General features: G+C 44.3%; 1 protein-coding gene across 5 annotated transcripts in view; it reads left to right on the top strand.

The window, feature by feature from the left end:
- The first annotated feature begins 4,437 nt into the window (after nt 1–4,437).
- Lmo7 (LIM domain 7) overlaps nt 4,438–25,460 on the top strand; it is a 263,869-nt gene continuing 242,846 nt past the window's right edge. For 2 of the 5 annotated variants that reach the window (XM_045145100.1, XM_045145101.1), the window contains exon 1: nt 4,441–4,772. In XM_045145100.1, coding sequence (XP_045001035.1) covers nt 4,704–4,772 — 69 coding nt within the window. In that variant the 5' untranslated portion in view covers nt 4,441–4,703. Of the gene's footprint in view, nt 4,773–25,460 lie in introns of all 5 variants that reach the window. The other 3 variants (XM_045145095.1, XM_045145096.1, XM_045145099.1) reach the window with 3 other exon arrangements.

Below are 25,460 nucleotides of genomic sequence, written 5' to 3'. Positions count from 1 at the left end.
CATGGGGTCGTTAGGCTTTGCAGGCAAGTGCCTGCAAATCTAATCTAATCTAAGCCATCTCTCCAGCTTTGAATGACATTTTGATGGGTGTACCCTTCTTAGCCAAAAGTTAGTCTTTATTTCTATCTTTGCTCATACCTTGGGCAAAAATTCCCAGGAATAGAGTTGCTGGGATATAGCATGGACATTTATAAAACATTTTGGGGGGGGGGCTGGAGAGATGGCTCAGCAGTTAAGGCACTTGCCTGCAAAGACTAGCAACTCAAATTCAATTTCCCAGGACTCACATAAAGCCAGATGCACAAAGAGGCACATGCATCTGGAATTTGTTTGCAGCAGCTAGAGGCCATGACACATCCATTCTCCTTTTCTCTCTCCCTCAAATACAAATATTTTAAAATCATTTGGTGGGCTGGAGAGATAGCTTAGTGGATAAGGTGTTTGCTGGCAAAGCCAAAGGATCCAGGTTTGATTCCCCAATACCAACATAAAGCCAGGTGCACAAGAGGGCACATGAATCTGGAGTTTGTTTGCAGTGGATAGAGGCCCTGTTACACCCATTCTCTTTCTCTCTCTCTCACTTAAATAAAGTATTAAAAAAAATTCGTGTTTATTGTCAAATGACCTTCCAGAAAGACAGCCTCGGTCCACCAATAGTACATTTCATTATTAACGCATAGGACTTATGATAACTTTGTTTTTACTCAATTTACTTTTCTTTCTCCAAGCCAAGGTCTATGTAGTCCAGGTTGACCTTGAACTCATCACCATCCCCATAATTCAGCTCCCTGAGTGCCTGGACTACAGGCATGTACCATCACACCCTGTTTTATATTTTTAAGTACTGAAAGGCTCCTGAACTTCTTTTGGAAAATAAAGACTTTTGATGTTTAATCATCATGACTTTTAACTTCAAAACCCCTAAGGTGGGTACCTTATTTCTTATACCTGTATAAATCTTCCAAGAAGGATAAAACACTTTAATGACTGAAAGCATAAGGCAAAGAATAATGTTTATGCGTTCTGATTTGCAAACTTGGAACATGAAGGAGACTGAACAACAAACACCTGGTGATTGAGCTGACTTGCAACAGAATTTTCAACACCCTACAACTCTTTCCTTGTATTCATTTAAATAGAGCCCTGAAGTTCCTATTTATATTATTTTTATATTTTTATCTACTTACTTGCAAGTAGAGAAAGAGAGGGAGAGGGAGGGAGAGAGAGAATGGACACACCTAACGAGTGCTGGGATGCCAGATACAGCAAACAAATTTCAGATGCATGCACCACTTTGTGCATCTGGCTTTATATGGATACTGGGGAGTCAAACCTAGGTTGTCAGGTTTTGCAGGCAAGTGCCTTAACCACTGAGCAATCTCTACAGCTCCTCTATTTTTATTTAGTTAATTTAAAAAGAGAGATAGAAGTGGTTACACTAGGCCTTCCTGCCACTGCAAGCAAACTCTAGACATATGGGCCATTTCTTTGTGCATCTGGCTTTACATGAGTACTAGGAAATCAAACCTGGGCCATCAGGCTTTGCAAGCAGTTCCCTTAACCGGTGAACCATCTCCCCAACCTGGAAGTTCCTATTTAGTTTGACACATCTGCTATACTACACACACATACTCTGAGAAAAAAAGGCAGAGAGAGACAGATGGACAGATTCTCCAAAGGAAAGTAACATCATTTATTGATCATATCTTCCATGATAAGCAAACCCTGTGGCTTTTACATTTACCAGGTGTCTCATAAAGCAATGCTTTGGGATAGTTATTATCTACACATTTTCCAGATGAGGGACCTTTAACTTGGAGATTCTGTTAAGTGTGACCTAAGTTATTCAGATTTCCAAACTGGTGCTTGTCACATCTTGGTGACTGCCCCTAAAACAAGACCTCAAATTACAGGCAGCAAACACTCCCAATAGGATGTATAGATAGTAGATGCAGTAATGTAACTCAGGAGAGGTTTTAGAATGTTTTTTGTACTGGGTTGGAAATGTTTAAGATGTGACGTCTATCATTTTTCTTAACTGTTGTATCACTTATAGCATTCAACATTTATTTTTATTTATTTATTTTGGTTTTTCGAGGTAGGGTCTTACTCTGGTCCAGGCTGACCTGGAATTAACTATGTAGTCTCAGGGTGGCTTCAAACTCTCAGCAATCCTCCTACCTCTGCCTCCCAAGTGCTGGCATTAAAGGCGTGCGCCACCACACCCGGCTTATTTTGATTTTTTACAGCAAGTGTGAGAGAGAGACAGAGAGGGGAGAGGTAGAGAATTGACATACCAGGGTCTCAGCCACTGCAACTGACCTCCAGATGCTTGTGCCACCTAGCAGGCATGTGCGACCTTGTGTTTGCCTCACCTTTGTGTGTCTGGCTAATATGGGATCTGGAGAGTAAAACGTGGGTCCTTAGGCTTTGGAGGCAAGTGCCTTTACCCCTAAGCAATCCCTCCAGCCCAGCATCCAACATTTACAGAGCTTAGTGGCACACACCTGTAATCCCAGCACTGGGGAGGCTGAGGCCCACCTGCGCTACATGGTAAGGCCCTATCTCAAAAGAACAACCCCCCTCAAATCTAATATTTTATATGCCCAAACTATTAACTAAGTATTCAACAGTGCAGTTGTTGGATAGTCAGGGAGAGAAAGAGCTCCCCATTTTCTCTATGCATTCCATCCTCTTCTTGGGTTTGGCCTAATCATTACAGGCAGCAGGCAAGGATCTGGTCAATGGCTTCTCTCCTCAGCCAGTTGTACTGCACAGGCCCATAAAGAAATCACAGACAAGGTCCATAAAGAAAGAGGGCTGAATAACAATGAGCTTTCTGAAACAAACAGAAACCATCACTCCAATCCAGATGGTCTTCATTCATAAGAGCAAATGGGTTCCAATCTAGCCTTTAGATCTAACTTCCAGGAGACAGGAAATAAATACAGAGAAAGAAATATGTTTAAGACACAACAAAGAAGTGGGGAGACAAATCCAGAAGGCAGCCTCATTCTTTGAAAGCACAATGAAATTCCATAAAAGGGAGAAGTGGGGGGGGGGAGAGACCTTTCTAGGGTAAAGAGTCTGTAATCAAATGGAATGCATAGTTGTTGATGGAATCTTAGTTAAGGTAAATCAGCTGCAAAAGATATCTTGGGGGCTCATGAGGGAAATTCGAGTCCTGCTTGGGGATTAATTGGTAATTACTGTTAGTTTTGGTTATATGTGAAGATGGTATGATAAGGCAGAAAAACCTTCATTTTCAAAGATGAGCTGTATAGTGGAGCATTTACGCATGAACTATACCTAACTTGAAAACTCTTTAGCAGCAAATGGGATGAGGTAAAATAGGGTTAAGTGCAAACAATTGTAAAATACAGATGGTGAGCTTTTAATTTTTTTTTTTTTCTTTTTTTTCGAGGTAGGGTCTCACTCTAGCTCAGGATGACATGGAATTCACTATGTAGTTCTCAGGATGGCCTCGAACTCACGACGAACCTTCTACTTATGCTTCCTGAGTGTTTTTTGTTTTTAATCACAAAAAGTAAACAAGCAACCCAAAAAAGAAATCACTACGCTTTCAGGAGCGGAATCCATCTTTATCTTCCTTGGAAGGCGAAATCCATGCGGGATGGGGCGCTGACCCCCGCAGAGCCTGGGAGAGATTAGCAGGTTGCTTTCCCAAGACCTCCATTTACCCACCCACCGGTAGGAAAAAGCCCGGCTTTAGTCCACCCTGTACCCCTTTCCCACTCTGGCCCCACACTGAAAATCTTGTCTCTCCAACATCGCAGCGCCCCGCGTTCCGACTGCCCAGGTGAGGGCGAGATCCCGCGGGCTCGGGGCTGAGCCGGCGGGAGGAGGAGGCCAAGTTCATCCGGGGTGGCGGGTCCCGTCCACCAAACCCACCTGGAACGGGGCGGGGCGGCCCGGGCCCGCGAACCCGTGGCCCTCACCTGCGGGGCGGGCGGACCGCGGAGCCTCCGGGGCCGCAGTCCCGCCGCAGGTGAGCGCGCTCGGCCGCGCACGACCCGGCATCTCCCAGTCCCCACGGAGGGGGCAGTTTCCTGGCCCGGAAAGGTGCAATTGTGTGCAGCTATTCCTGGTATGTCAGGAGGGCCGGGAGGCCTCGAGCTCCCACGGCGCCGCCTCCGGGGCGGGCGGGGGGAGCCGGGGAGAGGGGAGGAGGACACCCGCGGGCGCGGGAAGGAGGATGCAGGCGGGTGGGCAGGCGCGCTCGGAGCATCATCTCCCCAAGCCGAGCCCCGAGCCCCCTGGCGGACGGTGACATCTCCCGTTCCCAGACGGTCCGACCTGGGATGAAGACGGCAGGGACCTCCCGGGGGCGGACCCGAACGGCGACTCCTCCGGCCTGGGGGTGGACCGGGGCGGGGCCACGGTCCCGAGGGCGGCGGAGGTAGCGCTGCGACTTTTGAAGTCCGAACTGTTGTCTCCGCCGCCGCAGCAGCTGCTGCGCGCCTCCTGTCCTGGGCTCCTGCACCTCCCCACGTCCCCAGCCTACCCCGGGTCCACTTGGGCTCCTCGGGGACTTTGGTGTAGGGGGGAGCGATTTCCAGAAGTTTCCAGAAAGCTGCACGTCCCAACAACGAGGAGACGCGTGGGGACCCCTCTCTGGCCCCCCCCCACTCCACCCCAGCCTACCTCCGGTGCGGTGCGCACCCAGTTGTCTCGCCCTAGCCATGGAAGGCGTGGAGGACGCCGAGGCCGACTGCTCCGTGGCCTTCGCAGAGGCTCAGAGATGGGTGGAGGTGAGTGCCTTTGCCAGCCTGCTCGGGGCACAGCAAGCTGGCGTTCTCGCGGGCCGGCGTCGCGTGGGCGACCCCGGCGTCACCTTTTGGGGACTGTGCATGTTCTGTCTCTTCCTGCCTCCTGATGCCCAGCCTGCTCTCGACGGTTTCGCTCGGGTCCAGAGAGCTCCCCAGCTCTTGCTCGCGTGGTTTGGGTGGGGGGTGGGGTGGGAGAGCGTGCTTTCGTGAGGACCACCCAAGTCCGGATACCCCCGGCCCACGTGTGAGGGCGCGTCGCGGTGCGAGGAGCGCTCGGGTGCGTTTCTTCTTAGGGGTGGCAAGAAAAACGCACACACCTGGACAGCCAGTGTGGGTTGGGGAGAGGAAGGGCCGTGGGGCAGGGAGACGCCCACTGTCACCTGGAAAGGATGCTTTCCCTGGGTAGTTGAGGGAGTTGGGAGGGCACACCCCATCATCATCTTCATCACCATCAGCATTATTTTGGAGTGTGTGTGGCTGCACCTCGGTTATACTATGGTCGCTCACAGATCTCTTAGCATCATTGCCTAGGGTGAGCTTGGTTTTATTCTCCTGGACGTAAAAGGGGAAGTGTATGCGCCCCTCCCCTCTCCCCAGCACCTGGGATTGGACCTGGGACCTCCCACATCTGGACCCCAGCACTGAGCTACAGTCCCAAGCCCTGAGATGACTTTTACGACGAGGCCAAAGAAGCCTTCCAAACGTGGGAATCAGCAGTAACCGCTTGTTAGGAAACCGTGGCCCACACCAGCCTTGCAGTCAGTCATTTTGGAGTTATTGGAGCCACGTGCGGTTTTCTTCAGCGGTTGGGAATTGAACCCAGGTCCTGGAGCATGCTTTACCACCTAGTCACGCTCCTAGACCCTCAACATTCATAAATACTCGAGTTAGGTTTAAAGGTTCCAAGAACAAAACAACAGATTCAAGAATCCCAAACAATATTTTAAAAGTACCTCTTTTTTTTTTTTTTTTTTTTTTTCCTGTGAAGACACACATGCTTGTGGCTAGAAACTTTAAATGTTTCCGTACTGACATAAGGGGACATGGCGTGTGAATAGCGTTGCTTCCCGGAAGGTAGAGGCGGCTCAGAAACAAGCTTTTTGGTGTCTTTTTGGAAGGCAGCTATGCTTGCTACTATGTATTTTTTTAAATTTTTTATTTTTGGACAGAAGCTTTTTAGCTAGTCTCAAGGTGACTTAGAAAGGTGTGAGGCGAGGGCCTGGGAGGTTGGGAAGCAGGACAAACACTGTATTTTGAATTAAAATGAGAGTGGAAAAATTCCAGCAATGTAGTTAAGAGAAGTAACTTTGCTCATTCATAAACTTTGGAAAGTCAAGGCTCCACCTGTAATTTTCCGTTAGTTAGGCTTGCTCTGCATAACTTTAGAAAGCAAATTAAACTGCATTTTGTGTTTGAGTGTTGAGGGTGGATAGGGAAGGGAAGGGACATGGCGACAGTGTTGGGTCACACATGGCTCCTGGTTGGGTTGACATTTTTGCTTCAGAAAATCTGAATATCAATCTTTTCACAGCCTTCTCTTGTTTAGTATTTCAGTTTTTGAGAACCAAGAAGGCTGTGTGTGCATGTGCAGAGGTTGTGTGAGAAATGGGTATGTCATGAGCTCCTAGGAAATGTTAATGTATAAAAGGTAATCCTGATAATAAATGTGCTCAGCGCCCTCTCCCATCCCATTCTTTTAAATTAAAAAAAAATTTCACTTTATTTTTTATTTTATTTATTTGAGAGCGATAGGGAAAGAGGGAGAGAGAGAGAGAGAGAGCATCAGGGCCTCCAGCCACTGCAGACGAACTCCAGATGCATGCACCACCTTGAGCATCTGGCTTATGTGGGTCCTGGGGAATCGAGCCTCGAACTGGGGTACTTAGGCTTCACAGGCAAGCACTTCACCTCTAAACCATCTCTCCAGCACCCCCTCCCTTTTTTTTTAAAAAAGATTTTATTTATTATGTTGAGAGAGAGACAGGGAGATAATGGACACTCTGGGGCCGCCAGCCAGTGCATATGAATTCCAAGTGCACGTGCTACCTTGTGCATCTGGCTTCTGTAGGTACTGGGTCATAGAACCTGGGTCCTTAGGCTCCACAGGCAAGTGACTTAACCACTAAGCCACCTCTCCAACTCCCTTCCTATCCCATCCCATTCTGTGTGAAGGCCATCAGCAGCAATGATTTGCAACTTGGCCCATGTTATGTTTGTTATTAGTGGAGAGACGAATGTTTGTAGTATTCTCATAGGCTTTTCACATAGTGAAATTCAAATTGTGTGTTTTTTTTTTTTTTTTTCCTTATGCCACTTGTCAAGCGATTGTTGAAGACATGGGGACACATCGTCAATGTTTTGGGCACTTGAAGTGGCAGCAGTGGGTTTACTTCACTGTTAGGTTGATTTTTACTTTTCTTGTCAGTTTTATTTTTTTTTAAAATATATTTTAAAATCTTGTTTTGTCAAAAGAACAGGATGAATAATTCTCATTGCCACAACTCCTGATTTTAAGAACCCCTAGTTTGAAAATAAAATGTTGATTCTAAATTATTTTTTAATTTTGGAGAGTGATCAAGGTGGTAGGATAAATTTTCCAATTTTGTTCTTTCCCTTCATTTCCTTTACATATATTACCACATGTGTCTCATTCATATATGTATCAATGCTTGTATGCATGTGTTGTAGAATGGTATGTAGAATATAGCCTGTGTACCTCTTTTTTTTTTTTTTAAAGCTGCAATTACCTATGTGACTAGATACTCGTTGCTCCTGTGGTGGTGGCATTGAACACAGAGTCTTACATACTTAGCAAGTACGCCACCCTACCCCTTCACCTTTGGTTTTCAGTACCTCAAGGTCAAGATGACAGACCCCATGTTAGTATGTCCTTTCCATTTTCTTTTTCTTTTTTTTTTTAAATTTATTTATTTGAGAGTGACAGACACAGAGAGAAAGACAGATAGAGGGAGAAAGAGAGAATGGGCGCGCCAGGGCTTCCAGCCTCTGCAAACGAGCTCCAGACACGTGCGCCCCCTTGTGCATCTGGCTAACGTGGGACCTGGGGAACCGAGCCTTGAACCGGGGTCCTTAGGCTTCACAGGCAAGGGCTTAACAGGTAAGCCATCTCTCCAGCCCACCTTTCCATTTTTTTTACCTGTGACTATGAATAGCTAATTATTTTAAAAGTTTTTTTTTTTGTTGTTTTTTTGGTTTTTCGAGGTAGGGTCTCACTCTGGTCCAGGCTGACCTGGAATTAACTCTGTAGTCTCTGGGTGGCCTTGAACTCACGGCGATCCTCCTATCTCTGCCTCCCGAGTGCTGGGATTAAAGGCGTGTGTCACCACGCCCAGCCAAGTATTTTATTTACCTGGTATGCACACACACACACACACTGTGTAAGTAAGGGCATGCTAGGGCCTTTTGTTGCTGCAAAAGACACATGTGCCACTTTGTGCATCTGGCTTTCCAGAGGTACTGGGATGTCAAACCCAGGCAGTCAAACTTTGCAAACAAGTGCCTTCAACCACTGAACCAGCTCCCTAGTCCTGAGAAGCTAATTCGTATAATCAAAGCTGAAGTTGATAAAATTCATTTTTTTTGAGGTGGGGAGAATTATTTATTAATTTATTATGCATTGTTTATCAATTTCTTTAAAAATATGTATACTAAAGCCAGATGTTGCAGCTTACACTTTTAATCCCAGTACTCTGGAGGCCAGGGTAGGAGGATCACTGTGAGTTTGGGGACAGTCTGGGTTACACAATGAGTTCCTGATCAGCCTGGGGCCAGAGTGAGACCCTGCCTCAAAACAAAACAAAACAAAAAAACCCCTATAACTAAACTGGTCTGTCTACTCAGGGCTTAATTTCACAGTCAAAACAGATGTAGGAATGCTACCCTTTAAGTGCAGCATAACGATATTGGATTGCTATCCGGGTGAAAATGCTGTTTGGTATATTAATAATGTAGCAGGGCTAGTTTATGATTAAACATTGGTTTCAAAGCAGTTATGTAATGGTTTGAAGGCAAAGGCCGTCTAGTAAGGTCATAGAATAGGTGATGAAATTGTAGAAAATCCGTACAGCCCGGGCTCTCTAATTTCAGGTCTATTCCGCAGCACCTTTTAATTTTCAATGCCTCCTCTGGTTGCCTCCATCTGGTTTGGGACATCAAAAAGCCTCACAGTAAACAGATACGATAGTGATACGATTAAAAACTAGCCATGCTGTGCATTGCGCCGGTAGATCACTGGTTTCTAGTCCATGAGTGAGTTAGCGTTGCTCTCTGGATAGGAGGGTTCAACCCGGTCATATTGAAGGCTGGGGCAAAACAGTTTCACGTTAATTCACCACCTTCCCGCTCACCTGCTCATCCTCTTATCTCTGGGCCTGATTCTGCGGTTATCACTGTCATCCTGTAAAAGGACCTACGGCTGCCAGCTTGAGATCACTGCCAAGTCTGGTACCAGAATACCAGCTCTCCATCTCTACTTACTTGCAACTGGTCTGGCCATCTACCTGCTTCAGTTCTTATCCTTCAAGGATGTGGGCTCAGTATATTGTTACTTGGTGATAAAGAATTTAAAGAATTCCTGTTTTCTTTTAAAAAATATTTTATTTACTTATAGCCGGGTGTGGTGGTGCACGCCTTTAAGCCCAGCACTCGGGAGGCAGAGGTAGGAGGATCACTGTGAGTTCGAGGCCACCCTGAGACTACAGAGTAAATTCCAGGTCAGCCTGAGCTAGAGTGACACCCTACCTCGAAAAACCAAAAAAAAGAGTTATTTGCAAATATATAGAGCGAAACAGAGGGAAGGAGGAGAGAATGGGCATGCCGCCACCTCTAGCCACTGCAAGTGAACTCCAGATACATGCCCCACTTTGTGTGGCTTTATGTGGGTACTGGGGAATCGAACTTAGGTCCTTAGGTTTTACAGGCAAATGCCTTACTGTTAAGCTATTTCACCTGACCAATTCTTGGGTTTTAAAGCCCTGTACCTTTTGGGCTCCTCCCCCCCATCTGATTTTAGCAGAATCCTTCCGTTCTCCCTCCACAAACTGCGCCCTCCAGTTACCACCCCGAGTTACCCCCCCTCGGGTCTGTAGTCTAAGTAGAAGTCTCCTGAACGTGTGCTGCTGCTTTTCCAATGCAGAGTGCCAAAAAACATCCCCATGAAAATGTTACTAAATTCATGGAGGCAGTTTTGGTAATTACATGTAATTTCAGTCGAGTTGTTTGGTCCAAACGTTTCTCATTATAGCAAACTATAGCCTAACTTGATGTGTAAACAGATCGTAGTCAACGTTCTGTTACAAGTAGCTAAGTCTCCGGGAGTCACTAGCAGGCAGCTCTTTTAAACTATGCTCAAGAATGAGAGTCTGGCTGTCACCAGTAGGACTCTTGAGCTTCATTTCTGTTTTACGTTCCTTTCTTTACTCTGGCTGTAATCTGCTCACATCGTGGGATGGAGCTTTTGCCACTAGTTTCGGCAGTTATAAAAGCCAGTTAATCTCAAAACTCCCATTTATTTTAATTTTCTTTTTTTTTTTAAAATTAATTGTGAACTTTACTGTATGAACACCTTACATATTGGTCATAGTCACCTCGGGTGTAATTTATATTTTAGCACAATCAACAAATGCTAAACTTGAAAAACAGTGTTTTTCAAGTGGTGGGGCTGGAGAGATGGCCCAGTGCACTTGCCTGCAAAGCTTAACGACCCAGGTTCAGTTCCCTCGGAAAGCCAGATGCACGGAGGGGTGCAAGTGTCTGGAGTTCGGTTGCAGTGGCTAGAGGCTGTGGCACGCCCTGTCTCTCCTCTCTCTCTGTCTTTTCTTGCAAGTAAGTACATATTTAAAAAAAAATGCTATGGTAGTCAAAATTTGTTTTTTAAAAAATCCTGCTGTATGACAGATCTTTTATTTATTTATTTGAGAGAGAAAATGAGGGTGGGGGATTGAACTTGGCTCCTTAGACTTTGCAGGCAAGTGCCTTAACCACCAAACCATCTATCCAGCCCCAGGCTAGTTCTTATTTAAAATTAAAATTTAAAATTTTCAGTAGTTTCATACGTGTGTGAGATATATATGTGTGTCTGTGTCTGTGTGTGCGTGTGTATGTATGTGTGTGTGTGTATGTGTGTATATATATATACATATATATATATATATGTGTGTGTATATATATATATATATATATATATTTTTTTTTTTTTTTGAGGTAGGGTCTCATTCTAGCCCAGTCTGACCTGGAATTCACTATGTAGTCTCAGGATAGCCTCGAACTCATGGTGATCCTCCTACCTCTGCTTCCCAAGGGCTAGGATTAAAGGCGTGCACCCCCGAGCCGGGCTGTGTGTTGTATTTTTGATCATGTTTGTTCCCCCACCCCTGCCCTCACCTTCTGAACCATTTCTTCTTGTCTTGGCCCATCAAAACGCCAAAAAAAAAAAAAAATTATTTTCACTCAACAAGCATTACCAGGCACCATACCAAATATGAAAATAAAAAATAGGCAGAATTAGACCAGGAAGTACAAAAAGAAAGACTTATAACAGCAACAGAGGAAAGAAAGAAATGGATGAGTAAAAGTTTGATGGTACAAAAAAAGATTAATATGAGAAGTACTACTTATAGTCCAAGTCCATTTTTCCAAACTTTAAAGCATCTTTCTCTCTCTTTTTTTTAATTATTTATTTTGGAAGGACAGAGAGAGAATATGAGCATGCCAGGGCCTTCAGCCACTGCAAACAGACTCAAGACTCATGCACTACCTTGTGCATCTGGCTTACGTGGGTCCTGGGAAATCAAACCTGGATCCTTAGGCTTCCCAGGTACGCACCCTAACCATTGAGCAATCTCTCTAGCCCAAGGCATATCTTTTAAATTTTATTATTTATTTTCATTTTTATTAATTAATTTTTCATGAAAAGATTTAAAAAATCCAAAATCCTTAGCACACTATTCATAGCCTTTTACAGTCTCGTCCTGGCCAATATGTCTTTATTTTTTAGTCATTTTTTTTTGCACAGCTCCCTGTGTAGTTTTCTGTTACTAAGATAAGCTCCATTGTGGTTGTGCCCTTTAGTGAGATGTTGCCTGAGGGTTGGGGAAATGGTTCCGGGAGGTTAAAGGCACTTGCTCACAAAGCCTGACAGCCTGGGTTCGATTCTATAGTACCCACATAAAGTCAGATGCACAAAGTGATGAATGCATCTGGAGTTTGTTTGCAAGAGGCCCTGGCACATGTATTCTCTTTGTTGATTTCTCTCTCTCTCTCTAATAATTAAAAAATAAAATGTTTTAAAAATAGAAGAAAAGATATTGACTGAAAGCAGTTAGTGCTCCTAGCCATGGCCCGTGCTTCCCATACAGATGACGAGGTTTCTTCCTCTCCATGCTGGTAAGTACGGACTGCTCCATGATTCTTTGCTGACCTAGGGAATTGTTCTTTTTCTTCCATACTTAGGCTAAAATCACCCTTAGGTGAAATCTTTTTCTGCACCATCAAACTTTTACTCCTCCATTTCTTTCCTCTGGTGCTATCATGGGCCTTTCTTTTTGCACTTTGTGGTCTAATTCTGCCTATTTTTCACTTTCATATTTGGCATGGTGCCTGGCAATGCTTGTTGAGTGAAAAATGCCTTCTTTTTTTTTTTTTTTTTTTGAGGTGGCATCTCGCTTTAGCCTAGGCTGGCCTGGAATTTACTATGTAGTCTTAGGGTGGTGTTGAACTCAGCAATCCTCCCACCGTGGCCTCCTGAGTTAAAGGCATGTGCCATCATGCCTGGCTCTTTTTATACATTAAAAATTTTTTTTGTTTATTTTTATTTATTTATTTGAGAATGATAGAGAGGAGGAGAGAGAGAAAGAGAGAGAGAGAGAGAGAGAGAGAGAGAGAGAGAGAGAGAGAGAATGGGTGCGCCAGGGCTTCCAGCCATTGCAAACAAACTCCAGACACGTGTGCCCCCTTGTGCATCTGGCTAACGTGGGTCCTGGGGAACCAAGCCTCAAACCGGGGTCCTTAGGCTTCACAGGCAAGCACTTAACCAGGAAGACATCTTTCCAGCCCTCTTTTTATACATTTCAAATTATTTATTTGTACATATGTGTATGTGTTGGTGTGTCTGAGTGTGCCAGGTCCTCTTGCTGCTATAAATGAACATCAGATGTTTGTACCACACTTTGTGTGTTGCTTAGGTGTGTGACTTGGGAATTGAACCTGGCCACCAGGCTTTGAAAGCAAGTGCTTTTAATTCCTTAGTCCCATTCTCTGCCCCGGTGGGGTACTGTTAAGGCTAGAACATTTAAACAGCATTTAAAAGGTAGGGTTTTAAAGATCAGCATGCATTTTCTTGTGAGTCACATCTTTATCCAAGTGCCAGTATGTAACCTGTTGATGTATTCAGTCATATCCCTCTGCTTGCTGGGGCCTTGTACACAGTCAGTAAAGAAAAAGATGCTGTGTTCCTACTACCAGCCGTATTCATGATTTTAGTTAATAAATCCCTAGTCTCTTTCTGAACCTGTGGCTAGAGGTTCCCCCCAGGAGGAAGAAGCATGTAAACAAATCCATCCGCGCTTCCAGATCACCACTATAAGGGACACTTGCACAGTGTGGAGAGATGGCATTGAGGGCGCAGCTGAGCTGGCCTGGTGACAAGGTGTGGTGCTTTGATTCAGGAGATGTGCTCTGGAATGCTAGGTCCCCAGATGGTGGCAATTTGGGAATGGAAGCCACCTGGAGGCAGTGTACTGTTGGGGACAAGCTTATGGACATTATAACCTTGCCAGTGTTTGGCACACTCTCCTGTTGCTGATGTCTGCCTGATGTTGGCCAGGGGGTGATGTCCACCCTCTGCTCATGCCGTTAGTTTCCCCTGCCATCGTGGAGCTTCCCCTTGAGTCTGTAAGCCAAATGAGCCCTTTCCTCCCCCAAGTTGCTCTTGGCTGGGCATTTTCTACCGGCACCGTGAAGTTGGCTCTATGTAACACAAGGCTAACACATTTGTCCTTTGGGCTGGTGCGTGATGGCTTTTTCATTGTTGTGTGCACTTGGTACTTTGTGGAGTGGCTTACAGTATCCTTACTGAGGAAATGTTTTCCATGTGGCGAAACATGTCACATGTATATCCCCCCCACACCCTATAACTATAGCCCACTAATCAAGATATAGAACACTTTTGAGCCCTCTCCCGCCCACTATCACAGGACATTTTGTCACTCAGGAAATTTTTCTTCCAGAAAAGTCCATCATAGTCCATCCTTTCTGTAAATAAGCAGCCACACTGCTTTTTAGCTCCATAGGGATGGGGTTGAACAGCTCAGAGATGTCTTTCTTCTATTTGTTTTTCTCTATTCTTCTTTGTGTGGCTTTCTTTTTCTTTTTTTTTAAACACAGTGTCTCTATGTGTCGAGCAAGAAAGGATCCTAGGAAAGGGAGGGGTGGCCAGAGAGGAAGGAGCTCCTAAAAAAGCCTTTGAAAGGAACTGATTTGCACAGATAGGAGCCAGGGCAGCAACGTTATTAGAACAGCCTGATTCCAGGAAGCCTAAGCAACAGTTAGGGAACTTCCTGAGGAACTGGGAGGGTTCTAGCATAGTGCTAGTCATTCTAGATCTTTCTACCGAAGATGTACTGGCCAGCAAGAAGTGGCTCTCTTTCACAAAATTGGGGAAAATACAAAGAGCTCTCCCTTTTAATAACTTAGTGTGTGGGACTAATGTTATGGATAAACGTGACCATATTACCCTGTAGTAGCTCACAACCAATTTGCCACTGTGAACAGGAGTTGAGAGCTCAGCCCCTTCATGTCCTGGCCAGGATTGGCAATCCTGCATTGGCATTTGTGTCCTCAAGGAGCCCATGAGAGATGCAGGCTGGACCTTTTCTCACCTCATTCACGATGTGAACCACTTATGTAATGAGTGACTCGTTGGGTTTTCTCCTGTGAGGAAGTGGAACAAGGAGAGTTCTGTCCCCTTTCAATGAAGCCACAGAAGGCTAACTGCAGTCACAGGTTGGCTCTGAGGAAGCAGAGGATCATGAGCTTCTTCAGGCATTTGTTAAGCACAGACATCTTTCTGGCTGCTTCCAGGCCAAGGCAGGCAGTGTCCTGAGTGATGTGTGGCCAGGGATCATGCAGAGTGGCTCAGTCAGCTTTTGGTCTTCCTCCTTGCAGGCTCTGGGTACTCAGAACGAGTTGGGTTGCATGGGAAAGGCCTGCTGTGGAGATGAACTGGCATCTTTCACCTCCACTCTTACTAAGCAGTTCTTTAGCACAGCAGCATTAGGAGTATAGAAAAGCACTAGCTTTCTGAATGCTAGTTATAAAAAACAAGAGGGCTGGAGAGATGGCTTAGCAGTTAAGGCACTTGCTTGCCAAGCCTAAGGAACCAGGTTTGATTCCCCAGTACCCATGAAAGCCAGATGCACAAGGTGGTGCATGCATCTGGAGTTTGTTTGCAGTGGCTGGAGGTCCTGGCATGCCCATTCTCTCCATCCTTTTCTCTCTCATAAATAATAAAATATTAAAAAAAATAAAGCAGCATCCACAAATTCATTCCACTTTGTAGGTAGCCTTTTAAAAGCTGGTTGCTGGGCTGGAGAGATGGCTTAGCAGTGAAGCACTTGCCTGTGAAGCCTAAGGACTTCAGTTCAAGGTTCAGTTTCCCAGGACCCACGTTAGCCAGATGCACAAGGGGGCGCACGCATCTGGAGTTTGTTTGCAGTGGCTAGAGGCCCTGGCGTGCCATTCTCTCTCTGTCTTTATCTGCCTTTCTCTGTGTGTGTGTCGCTCTCAAATAAATAAATAAATAAGGGCTGGAGAGATGGCTTAGCGGTTAAGCGCTTGCCTGTGAAGCCTAAGGACGCCGGTTCGAGGCTCGGTTCCCCAGGTCCCACGTTAGCCAGATGCACAAGGGGGCACACGCGTCTGGAGTTCGTTTGCAGAGGCTGGAAGCCCTGGCGCACCCATTCTCTCTCTCTCCCTCTATCTGTCTTTCTCTCTCTGTCTGTCGCTCTCAAATAAAAAAAAAAATAAATGAGCAATAAAGTTGGATGAATGCATTGCATTTAAAAAAAATAAAATAAAAGCTGGCTACCTTGTGCAGCCTGAGGTGTGGGTGGTGGCATCTTGCCCTGCAAGTTCCTGACAGACAGATCTCAACCGCTTGGTGAGAGGATTCATGTTTTATGTCTATTCAAAAAGGGTAGCTTGTTTAATTGTTGTTTGTAGATCTCCTTAAGTCTATTACTTATCAAAAATGTGTTGCAGCCTGAGGAAATGATAAATTATGCATACCTACGCTTGCTTACTGCTTAGTTCCCAACCAAAGGTAATTACGGGGTGTGTTTCTTTAAAAACATGTTTGATGTGCTGAGAGCTCTTAATAAGGATAATAGCTGTCATATCTGCGCACCGTTAAGGCAGATGTCTTACCTAGTCAGTCTGCTCTAAAGACGTGCGCATTAGTGAGTCCTAGCAGGGAATCCCAGCAGCTTAACTAACAGCCTTTCCAAAGATGGTGAATCACCCCAGAGAGGATGCTAACAGAAGGGTTCTTGTTCCTGGGTGCAGGAGGCTCCGCTCAGAGTTTAGAGGTGTTTTACTGATGACACACAGTGTAAGGCATTATGTCTGTCCTCGGGTACCATATGGAGGGCCATGTTGGAGCAAGCTTAGAACAGTCTTGTGAGAGCTGGGCATGGTGGCGCATGCCTTTAATCCCAGCACTCGGGAGGCAGAGGTAAGAGGATCGTCGTGAGTTCGAGGCCACCCTGAGACTACATAGTGAATCCCAGGTCAGCCTGGGCTAGAACGAGACCCTACCTCAAAAAACAACAACAAAATAAAGCAACAAAAGTCTTGTGTGAGTTATGGTCATCATTCACTGGTCACTGTGAAAAAATTTTTTTTTCTCTCAAGCTAGGGTCTCGCTGTAGTCCCAGGGTGACCGGGAATTCACTACCCAGTCTCAGGGTGGCCTCAACGGTGATCCTCCTACCTCTGCCTCCCCAGAGCTGGGATTAAAGGCGGGCAACCACCACGCCCAGCCACTGTGAGATTTTGACTTTGTGTTTGAAGACCTTCAGCTCTCAGGTTCTTAAAACTGGGTGGCAGCTTATGTGGGTCCCGTAACTGAATGTGGAGGCTGAGAAAACTATGGCAGCAATAAAAGGTTTCCAAATATGCAATGACCAAAACTCAAAATCAAACCTGTTACGAATCGGGGTGTTTCTGGCAGTATTCACCTGGGTTGTATTGTGTCACTTAACTGCATCCTTTGTTCTGGTCACCCAGTATGTACACTCTGACCTGTGTGGGATGTCATGCTATGCTAGTTTTTCAAAACTTTAAAAAAATTGTTTATTCATTTATTTGAGGGGGGGGGGAGCATATGAGAGAATGAGGCAGGTAGAGAGAGAATGGGTGCACCAGGGTCTCCAGCCACTGCAAATGAACTCCAGATGCATGTGCCACCTTACGCACCTGGCTTACATGGGTACTGGGGGATCAAACTTGGGTCCTTAAGCTTCAAGACAAGTGCCTTATCCGCTAAGCCATCTCTCCATCCCTGATGCATGACTTTTAATATTCTCCTACTGTTGTTGCTCAGCATGTATCAATTAATATATCTTTAAATTGTTTTATGTTAAAATGTTTGGTTTTAAAAATTACTGTTTAAATTGCTGAAATCAGTTTTTTTTAAAAAAATATTTATTTATTTGAAAGAGGGAGAGAGAGAAAGAGGCAGATAGAGAAAAAGAGAGAATGGGCGTGTTGGGGGTCCTTCAGCTGCTGCAAACGAACTCCAGATGCATGCGCCCCCTTGTGCAGCTGGCTTATATGGGTCCTGGAGAATTGAACCGGCATTCTTAGGCAAGCCTGTTAAACCGCTAAGCCATTTCCCCAGTACCCAAGATCAGTTCTTTTGACTAGGACACAATTTCCAAATTTCTAAAATGACTCTAAATATACTTCTTCCATGCTGTATAGATTTGTGTGAAGCCACATCCTTAGCATTTATATTTATAAAATCAAAATATATCAACTGCATCTTATAGTATCAAACTTCATTTTTTACATAAAGAAGCAATCTAGTCTATTAGTATGTAAATTTACTTTTATGTGTAATAAGTAGTAAAATTATATGCATACCAACAAAATTTTAAAAATAAATTTCATTGATTTATTATTAGTGAATATTTGATTTCTTAAAAAAATCTACTTATTTGAGATAGAAAGGGGGAGAAAGAAGTAGGTTGATATAATGATTGAGATGGGGAGGTAATATGATAGAGAATGGAATTTCAAAGGGGAAAGTGTAGGGGTGGGGAGGGAGGGAATTACCATGGGATATTTTTTTATAATCATGGAAAATGTTAATAAAAATTAAAAATAAATAAATACAAAAAAAGAAGTAAGTTGAGAGAGAGAGAGAGTGAGTGAGTAGGTGCGCCAGGGCCTCTAAGCACTGCAAATGAACTCCAGATGCATGTACCACCATGTGCATGTGGTTTATGTGGGTACTGGGGTATTGAACCTGGGTCATTAGGCTTTGCAGGCAAGCATCTTAACTGCTAAGCCATGTCTCCAGCCTCAAATGTTTGCTTTCTATACCTCTTATATACCTACATATGCAGTGCTGTGTAAAAATTTCTAGGGCAAGGGGTCACAAATGTAAAATATCTAAGAAGCTTTGTTGTAAAGAACTACACCAGACTGAGCAAAACTTGATTAGTGAATTTATCTACTAGGAAAAGTTTCACCGAAAATATAAATAGATGTCAGTTAAATCAGCTAGTATTTTTGTTTCTCTGCTATGTAAGGCACACAAGTGCTTTGTGCCCACCACCTAACTTTATAGTGAAGGATTACCTGAGGATATTTGTCTCAGATGAAGAAACAGCAGGTTGAGATGTCAAGTCATTTCTATTGTCCAAGGAAACACCAGCGTTAGTGTTTGTTGAGAATTGAAATGTAGTCAGTGCAACTTCATAGCCTCACTTTTTAAAAAATTATTTATTTATTTATTTATTTGAGAGTGACAGACACAGAGAGAAAGACAGATAGAGGGAGAGAGAGAGAATGGGCGTGCCAGGGCCTCCAGCCTCTGCAAACGAACTCCAGACGCGTGCGCCCCCTTGTGCATCTGGCATAGCCTCATTTTTTTAAAAAGATTTTATTTTTATTTATTTGAGACAGAAGGAGAGAGAGAGAGAGATGGGGGTTGGGGGGAGAATATGAATTGGCGTGCCAGGGCCTCTAGCCACTGCAAACGAGCTCCAGATGCATACGCCACCATGTACATCTGGCTTACGTGGGACCTGGAGAATTGAACCAGGGTCCTTAGGCTTCACAGGCATGCACCTTAACTGCTAAGCCATCTCTTCAGCCCTTCATAGCCTCTTTCTTAATTACTAGGCAGGTCGAGAATGACTTTGGTCAGTGATAATGGTGATGGGTTTTGTGGTCTAGAAGACAGTGGGATGTGGCTCCTCATTGTGTACCGCAAGTCCAGTTCACCAAGGCCCATTCTGTCTTGTGACGACGGTATCTGGAAAGTATGTGATGATAAAATAGTACCTGTTACTGAATTGCCAGTGGGCGATCTGGAGCAGCTGGTGGCTTTGAATTAATAGATTTAAATATGTCTAAGTGAGTGAGTATTCCATGAAGCACTCAATGAATTTCAAAAGGGTAACATCATATAACGATATTGACATATACTTGGAGCTAGAGTCAGAGGTAGATAGTTGAAGTGGGAGCTATCGAACTTCTCTTAGATTATTTTTTCAGTAATTGATGCATATCCCAGAGTGTGCAGGCATATTGTACGGTACTTTATGATATGAGCTGTGCTTGCTTGGGTTGGAGAAATGGCTTAGTGGTTAAGGAGCTTTCCTGCAAAGCCAGAGGACCCAGGTTTGATTTCCTTAGCACCCACATAAGCCAGATGCACAAGGTGGCACATGCATCTGCAGTTTGTTTGCAGTGGCTGGATGCCCTGGTGCACCCATTCTCTCTTGATCTCTCAAATGAATACAAATGAAATATTAAAAAAAAGAAAAAAAAAAAGAAGTTGTTTAATGAGAGAGAATGAGAGTTGGCACACCAGGGCCTCTAGCCATGTTAAATGAACTGCAGGTTCGTGCGCGTGTGTCACCTCGTGTGTGTGTGTGTGTGTGTGTGTGTGTGTGTGTGTGTGTGTGTGTGTGTGTGACCTTGTGCATCTGGCTTAAATGGATTCTGGGGAGTCAAATCTGGGTCCTTAGCTTCACAGGCAAGCGCCTTAACCACTAAGCCCTCTCTTCAGCCCCATAAGTTACGTTTTTATGAGATGATTTCTAGTTCATGATTTTAGACTTGTAAATACTGAAGCTGAGACCAGGATTAAAAGATTTTGCCACTTGTCCTGAACTGAACTTTTTTCATGATGTGTGAACTTAGATCAAAAGATCTGGACTATTTTATTGTATCACTGCTTTATAATACCAGAGGAAGGGAACCTCATTGCGAGGCCACTGAAGATCTCATTATAAACTTTACATGGTAATTTTTTTTTCCCCCATGAGTGTTCACTTTGTTTTAAAAAATATTTTATTTTTATTTATTTATTTGTGAGAGAGAAAGAGGGAGGGAAGGAGGAACAGAGAGGGAAAGAAATAGAGATAATGAGCACACCAGGGCCTCTAGCTGCTGCAAAGGAACTCCAGCTGCATATGCCACCTTGTGCATCTGGCTCATGTGGGTCCTGGGGAATTGAACCAAGGTCCTTTGGCTTTGCAGGCAAATGCCTTAACCACTAAGCCATTTTCTCCAGCCCTGAGAGTTCAGTTTTATTCCATCTAAAAATGAGAGGAGCGCTGGAGAGATGATTTAGTGGTTAAGTGCTTGCCTGTGAAGCCTAAGGACCCCGGTTCAAGGCTCAATTCCCCAGGACCCACGGTAGCCAGATGCACAAGGGGGCGCATGCGTCTGGAGTTCGTTTGCAGTGGCTGGAGGCCCTGGCGTGCCCATTTTCTTCCTCTTCTCTCTCTCTGCCTCTTTCTGTCTGTCACTCTCAAATAAAAATAAACCAAAAAATTTTAAAATGATAGGAAAAGAAAGAAATATGTCGCGTTTACTTCCTGGGTGGCATCCAGTCGGTATCCGATGAAACTGTGGTCAGTTTATGAAAAGCATCAAGCATACTTGGTCGTAACTTCCCTCTCAAAAAACCCACGAGTTTTCCTCTTATTTATTTTGGTGTTTCTATTTGCCTTGTGCAGCACCCTCTGACTCATCTCTCCATGTGTCGTCACCTTGCTGTGTAAGCCCTTAGGGGCAGATGTTATGATCATAGTTTTATATACCTTTTCTAGGCTGAAGATTTTCCTCTTTATAATCCTGGCTCTGACCTTTGTCTAAACTCCAGACAAACATCTGCTAGTATAGGCCAGACCAGTACATCACATAACTATGTTCAAAACAAGGCTCTTCATTTCCGCTGTCACCACCATCCTGTCTTCTCACTCCCCCTACCCCCATTTCTTGTCCTAACAAATTGTAACCAGCCAGTCATTCACCAGTTGCTGGATGAACTCTGAGTCATTGCTACCTTGTGTGTGTGTGTGTGTGTGTTTAAACAAATGACACCCCTATCTGGTCTTCTAGTCTATAAAGAAACCTGACTATATAGCTCCAAATATATTCAGAGTCTGAGCATTTCTTTTCATTCACCATCATTTTTCACTTAGGATTTTGCAAGAGTTGGAGCTCTGCTTCCAGAGCGGCAGCCAGATGTCTCTCTCAGAATACAAGGCCGAAATTATACATCAGTCAGCCTTATTCCATGGAAAGGTTTTCCATTACATTTTTTGACATTTTATGCATTTACTTATTTATTTTGAGAGAGGGTCTCTTGTAAGCCAGGCTGCCCTAAAACTTTATTATGCTGAGGGTGACCTTGAACTTCTGATCTCCTTGCCTCTACCTTCTGAGTGCTAGGCTTGCAGATGTTTGGTTAAAGCAGTACCAGGTATGGAACCCATGGCTTGGCACATGCTAAACAAGCACTTTACCAGTTGAACTACATCCCCAGCCCTAAATTTCAAATTTGAAACAATAAACTACAGGACCCCAAATGATCTCTTCTCCACTTCCTGTCTCATTCCTGTTCCTCATCTTGCTTCCCATCATTCTTCATATTGGCTTCCCACTGTTTTTCAGACAGGCAAAGAAGATTTTTGTTTTTCCTTTTGGAGGCAGGGTATCACTGTAGCACAGGCCTACCTGGAACTTACTCTTTAGCCCAGGTGGCCTTGAACTCATAGTGATCCTCTTACTTCCTCCTCCTGAGTGCTGGGATTATGGGTGTGTGCTGCCATGCTTGGCTTCAAAGATGATTTTTTTTTTTTTTTGGTTTTTCGAGGTAGGGTCTTACTCTGGTCCAGGCTGACCTGGTATTAACTCTGTCATCTCAGGGTGGCCTCGAACTCATGGCAATCCTCCTACTTCTGCCTCTCGAGTGCTGGGATTAAAGGCATGTGCCACCATGCCCGGCCAAAGATGATTTTTTTAAACATATTTATTTATTTATACACAGAGAGAGAGAGAGAGAGAGAGAGAGAAGGAGAAAGAGAGAGAGAGAGAGAGAATGCATATGGGCATACCAGGGCCTCTAGCCACTGCAAACCAACTCCAGAAGCATGCGTCACTTTGTGCATCTGGCTTGATGTGGGCCCTGGGGAATTCAATCTAGGCCGTTAGGTTTTTCAAGCAAGTGCCTCAACCACTAAGCTACCACTCCAGCCCTCAAATCTGATTTTATTTACAGTTTCTTGAATGATACGTCCTCACACTTGTCCTTCCCCTATAACATAACTGCCCTGTAGCGCCATGCTCTTACATTCCTTCTATCATTGTGTGCATTTGCACAGTATATAACTTTGTCTGACTGTTAGTTTGAGGAGAAGACAAATGCCTTGTATGCAGGGATTTATTTTGCAGGCCTCAAATAGTGTACAGAGTGCACACCCACTAAGTATTCCCTAGGTAAGTGAATCAGTGAGTGAATATGTTTTTATTATTGAGATCTTGTTAGCCCCAGGATGGACTGACTTCTGGACTGTTTCACTCAACAAGAGGAGTTGGTTTTGTTGTATTAGGGTTTTTGTTTTCCTTCTTTTCAGTTCAAGATTGAACAGGTTCTAGGCATGTCTTTTATAAAGCAAGTTTAAGCCAAGAAAAATTGACCATGTTCAAGTACTAAAGCTTCTCAGAGGAAACCAAATAGCCTATGAAAACATCCAAGAAAACTGGAAGGAGAAGGTGAGCCTTCTTAGCCAAATGTCCTGTTCTGGGGAGTGTGACAATATAAGACTTTGAGACACTCTTTATGAAGTTCTCACCCATCTGAGATTGAGCTCTCCCTGGCAGAAGCAGAAAATACCTTTACTATGGTGTTTAGAAATAAATGAAATCATAGCCGGGCTTGGTGGGGCATACCTGTAATCCCAGCACTTGGTAAATGGAGGCAGGAGGACTGAGAGTTTTAGGACAGCCTGGGCCATACCTATGTTGAGACCCTGCCTAAACAAAAAAGAATAAAGAAAAATCAGCGAGCCGTGGTGGCTCATGCCTTTAGTCCCAGCATTAAAGAGTGTATGAGTTAGGAGGATCACCATGGATTCCAGGTCATCTTAGGCTAGAGTAAAAACCAAACCAAACCAACCTCCACAAACAGCAGCAGCAAACTTAACCAAATGAAAATAAAATAATAGTCTAAAAACAGGAAACTTTTTCTCTTCCCCCATTTAGACACTTGGGGCCCAGCATCATTCATGATTCCAGAGTCCTGAGCTTTAGACTCATTTTATAAAATAATTGTTCTGTAATAATAAATACGACTAAGACAGAGACTTTTGAAAGAGCCTTGTTCAGGAGTGACAGGAATGGGGAAGCTGAATGGAGACCCTGTCTCTGTGTGGGCTGGTACCCCCTGACTTCCCCACTGTCACGTGAATGAAGGGTTGTATGTATGCATTATGTATTTAAAAAACAGGTCTGGAGAGATGGCTTAGCGGTTAAGCGCTTGCCTGTGAAGCCTAAGGACCCCGGTTCGAGGCTCGGTTCCCCAGGTCCCACGTTAGCCAGATGCACAAGGGGGCGCACGCGTCTGGAGTTCATTTGCAGAGGCTGGAAGCCCTGGCGCGCCCATTCTCTCTCTCCCTCTATCTGTCTTTCTCCCTGTGTCTGTCGCTCTCAAATAAATAAATAAATAAATAAAAATAAAAACAAAACAAAACAAAAAAAACAAAAAATCGAAACAGCAGGCAGAGGATTTTAGAGGAGTTTAGTTTCTTTCTAATACCATACAAATGATACTGGTAGAACCACAATTTGAGCTTAAATTTGTTTATTAGAAAAATTCAAAGCTCTCACCTGCTTCATTGGTTGTATTCTATTTCTGAACCTCTCTGATAGCCCATTACAGTACTGGCATCTTTAATAGGTGTACATCCTATATTGGCATATATATATATGTCTTCTTATGTTAGTGGCTGTTTGTATCGGCCACTGTCTTTCTCATTGTTCTTATTTCTCTGGCACTACATTAAAAAACAACAACAACAACAGAAAAATGCTTCAACCATAAGGTTTATTTTACCAGTTGACAAAATGCTTATGTAGCATGTCTGAAGCCTTGAGTTTGGTTCCCAGGACTACATAAGTCTGGCAGGGGGCTGGGGAGATTGCTTAGTGGTTAAAGGCCCTTGCTTGCAAAGCCTGCAGGCCTGGGTTCAATTCCCCAGTGCCCATGGAAAGCCAGATGCACAAAGTGGTGCATGTGTGTGGAGTTTGGAGCAACCAGAGGCCCTGATATGACCATATATTTTCTGTTTCTTCCTACTCACAAATCAATGGAAATATTAAAAGCAAACAAACAGGCATGGTGGTGCATGTCTGTGGTACACTCCTGTGGAGGTAGGAGGGTCAGAAGTTCAAGGTCAACCTCAGATGCATAGTGAGTTCGAGGCCAGCCTGAGTTACTAGAGACCCTGCCATAAAAAAAGATCTTCAATTTCATACTAAAATGTAAGTTGATGCTATTACATGTCCTCATGTTGAGATGAGGCAGGGGCTTAGAGATAGTTAGGCGGGAAGGAAGGGAATATAGAGGACATTTGCTCTTGTGGTTCCTGGTGTGATGGCCTGACAGCTGAGAGATTGTCACAGGTCAAGCAGAGAAAGAACTGTGGACAGCAGATCTGTAGGACTGTAGGAAAAATTTTTTTTTATTTGTTTGTTTTGAGACATGGTCTCACATAGCCCAGGTTGGCCTTGAACTCCTGATTTTTCTGCCTTTATCTTCTCATGTGCTGGGATTATAGTCATGAACCACTGTGCGTCACTTGCAAGGAAGGGAAAAACATTTGCAAGGTACTAAGAAAAATCCTTTTTTTTGGACCTGAAGCACAAGAATATTTGTCTTGGATAGGGGAGATATTAGCGTGAAAGAGGTCCATTGGGTTGTCCTATTGGCAGAGCAACTAATCTGGGAGTCTGCTAAGCCAGGAAGGGGGATGATTTGAAGATTGCATTGCAAGATAAGGGGCTGGAGAGATGGCTTAGCGGTTAAGCGCTTGCCTGTGAAGCCTAAGAACCCCGGTTCGGTTCGAGGCT

The sequence above is a fragment of the Jaculus jaculus genome, chromosome 3, assembly GCF_020740685.1.
Source record: "Jaculus jaculus isolate mJacJac1 chromosome 3, mJacJac1.mat.Y.cur, whole genome shotgun sequence".
NCBI lineage: Eukaryota > Metazoa > Chordata > Mammalia > Rodentia > Dipodidae > Jaculus > Jaculus jaculus.
The sequence above is the reverse complement of the archived record's forward strand: the minus strand, read 5'-3'. Positions and strand labels throughout refer to the sequence as shown.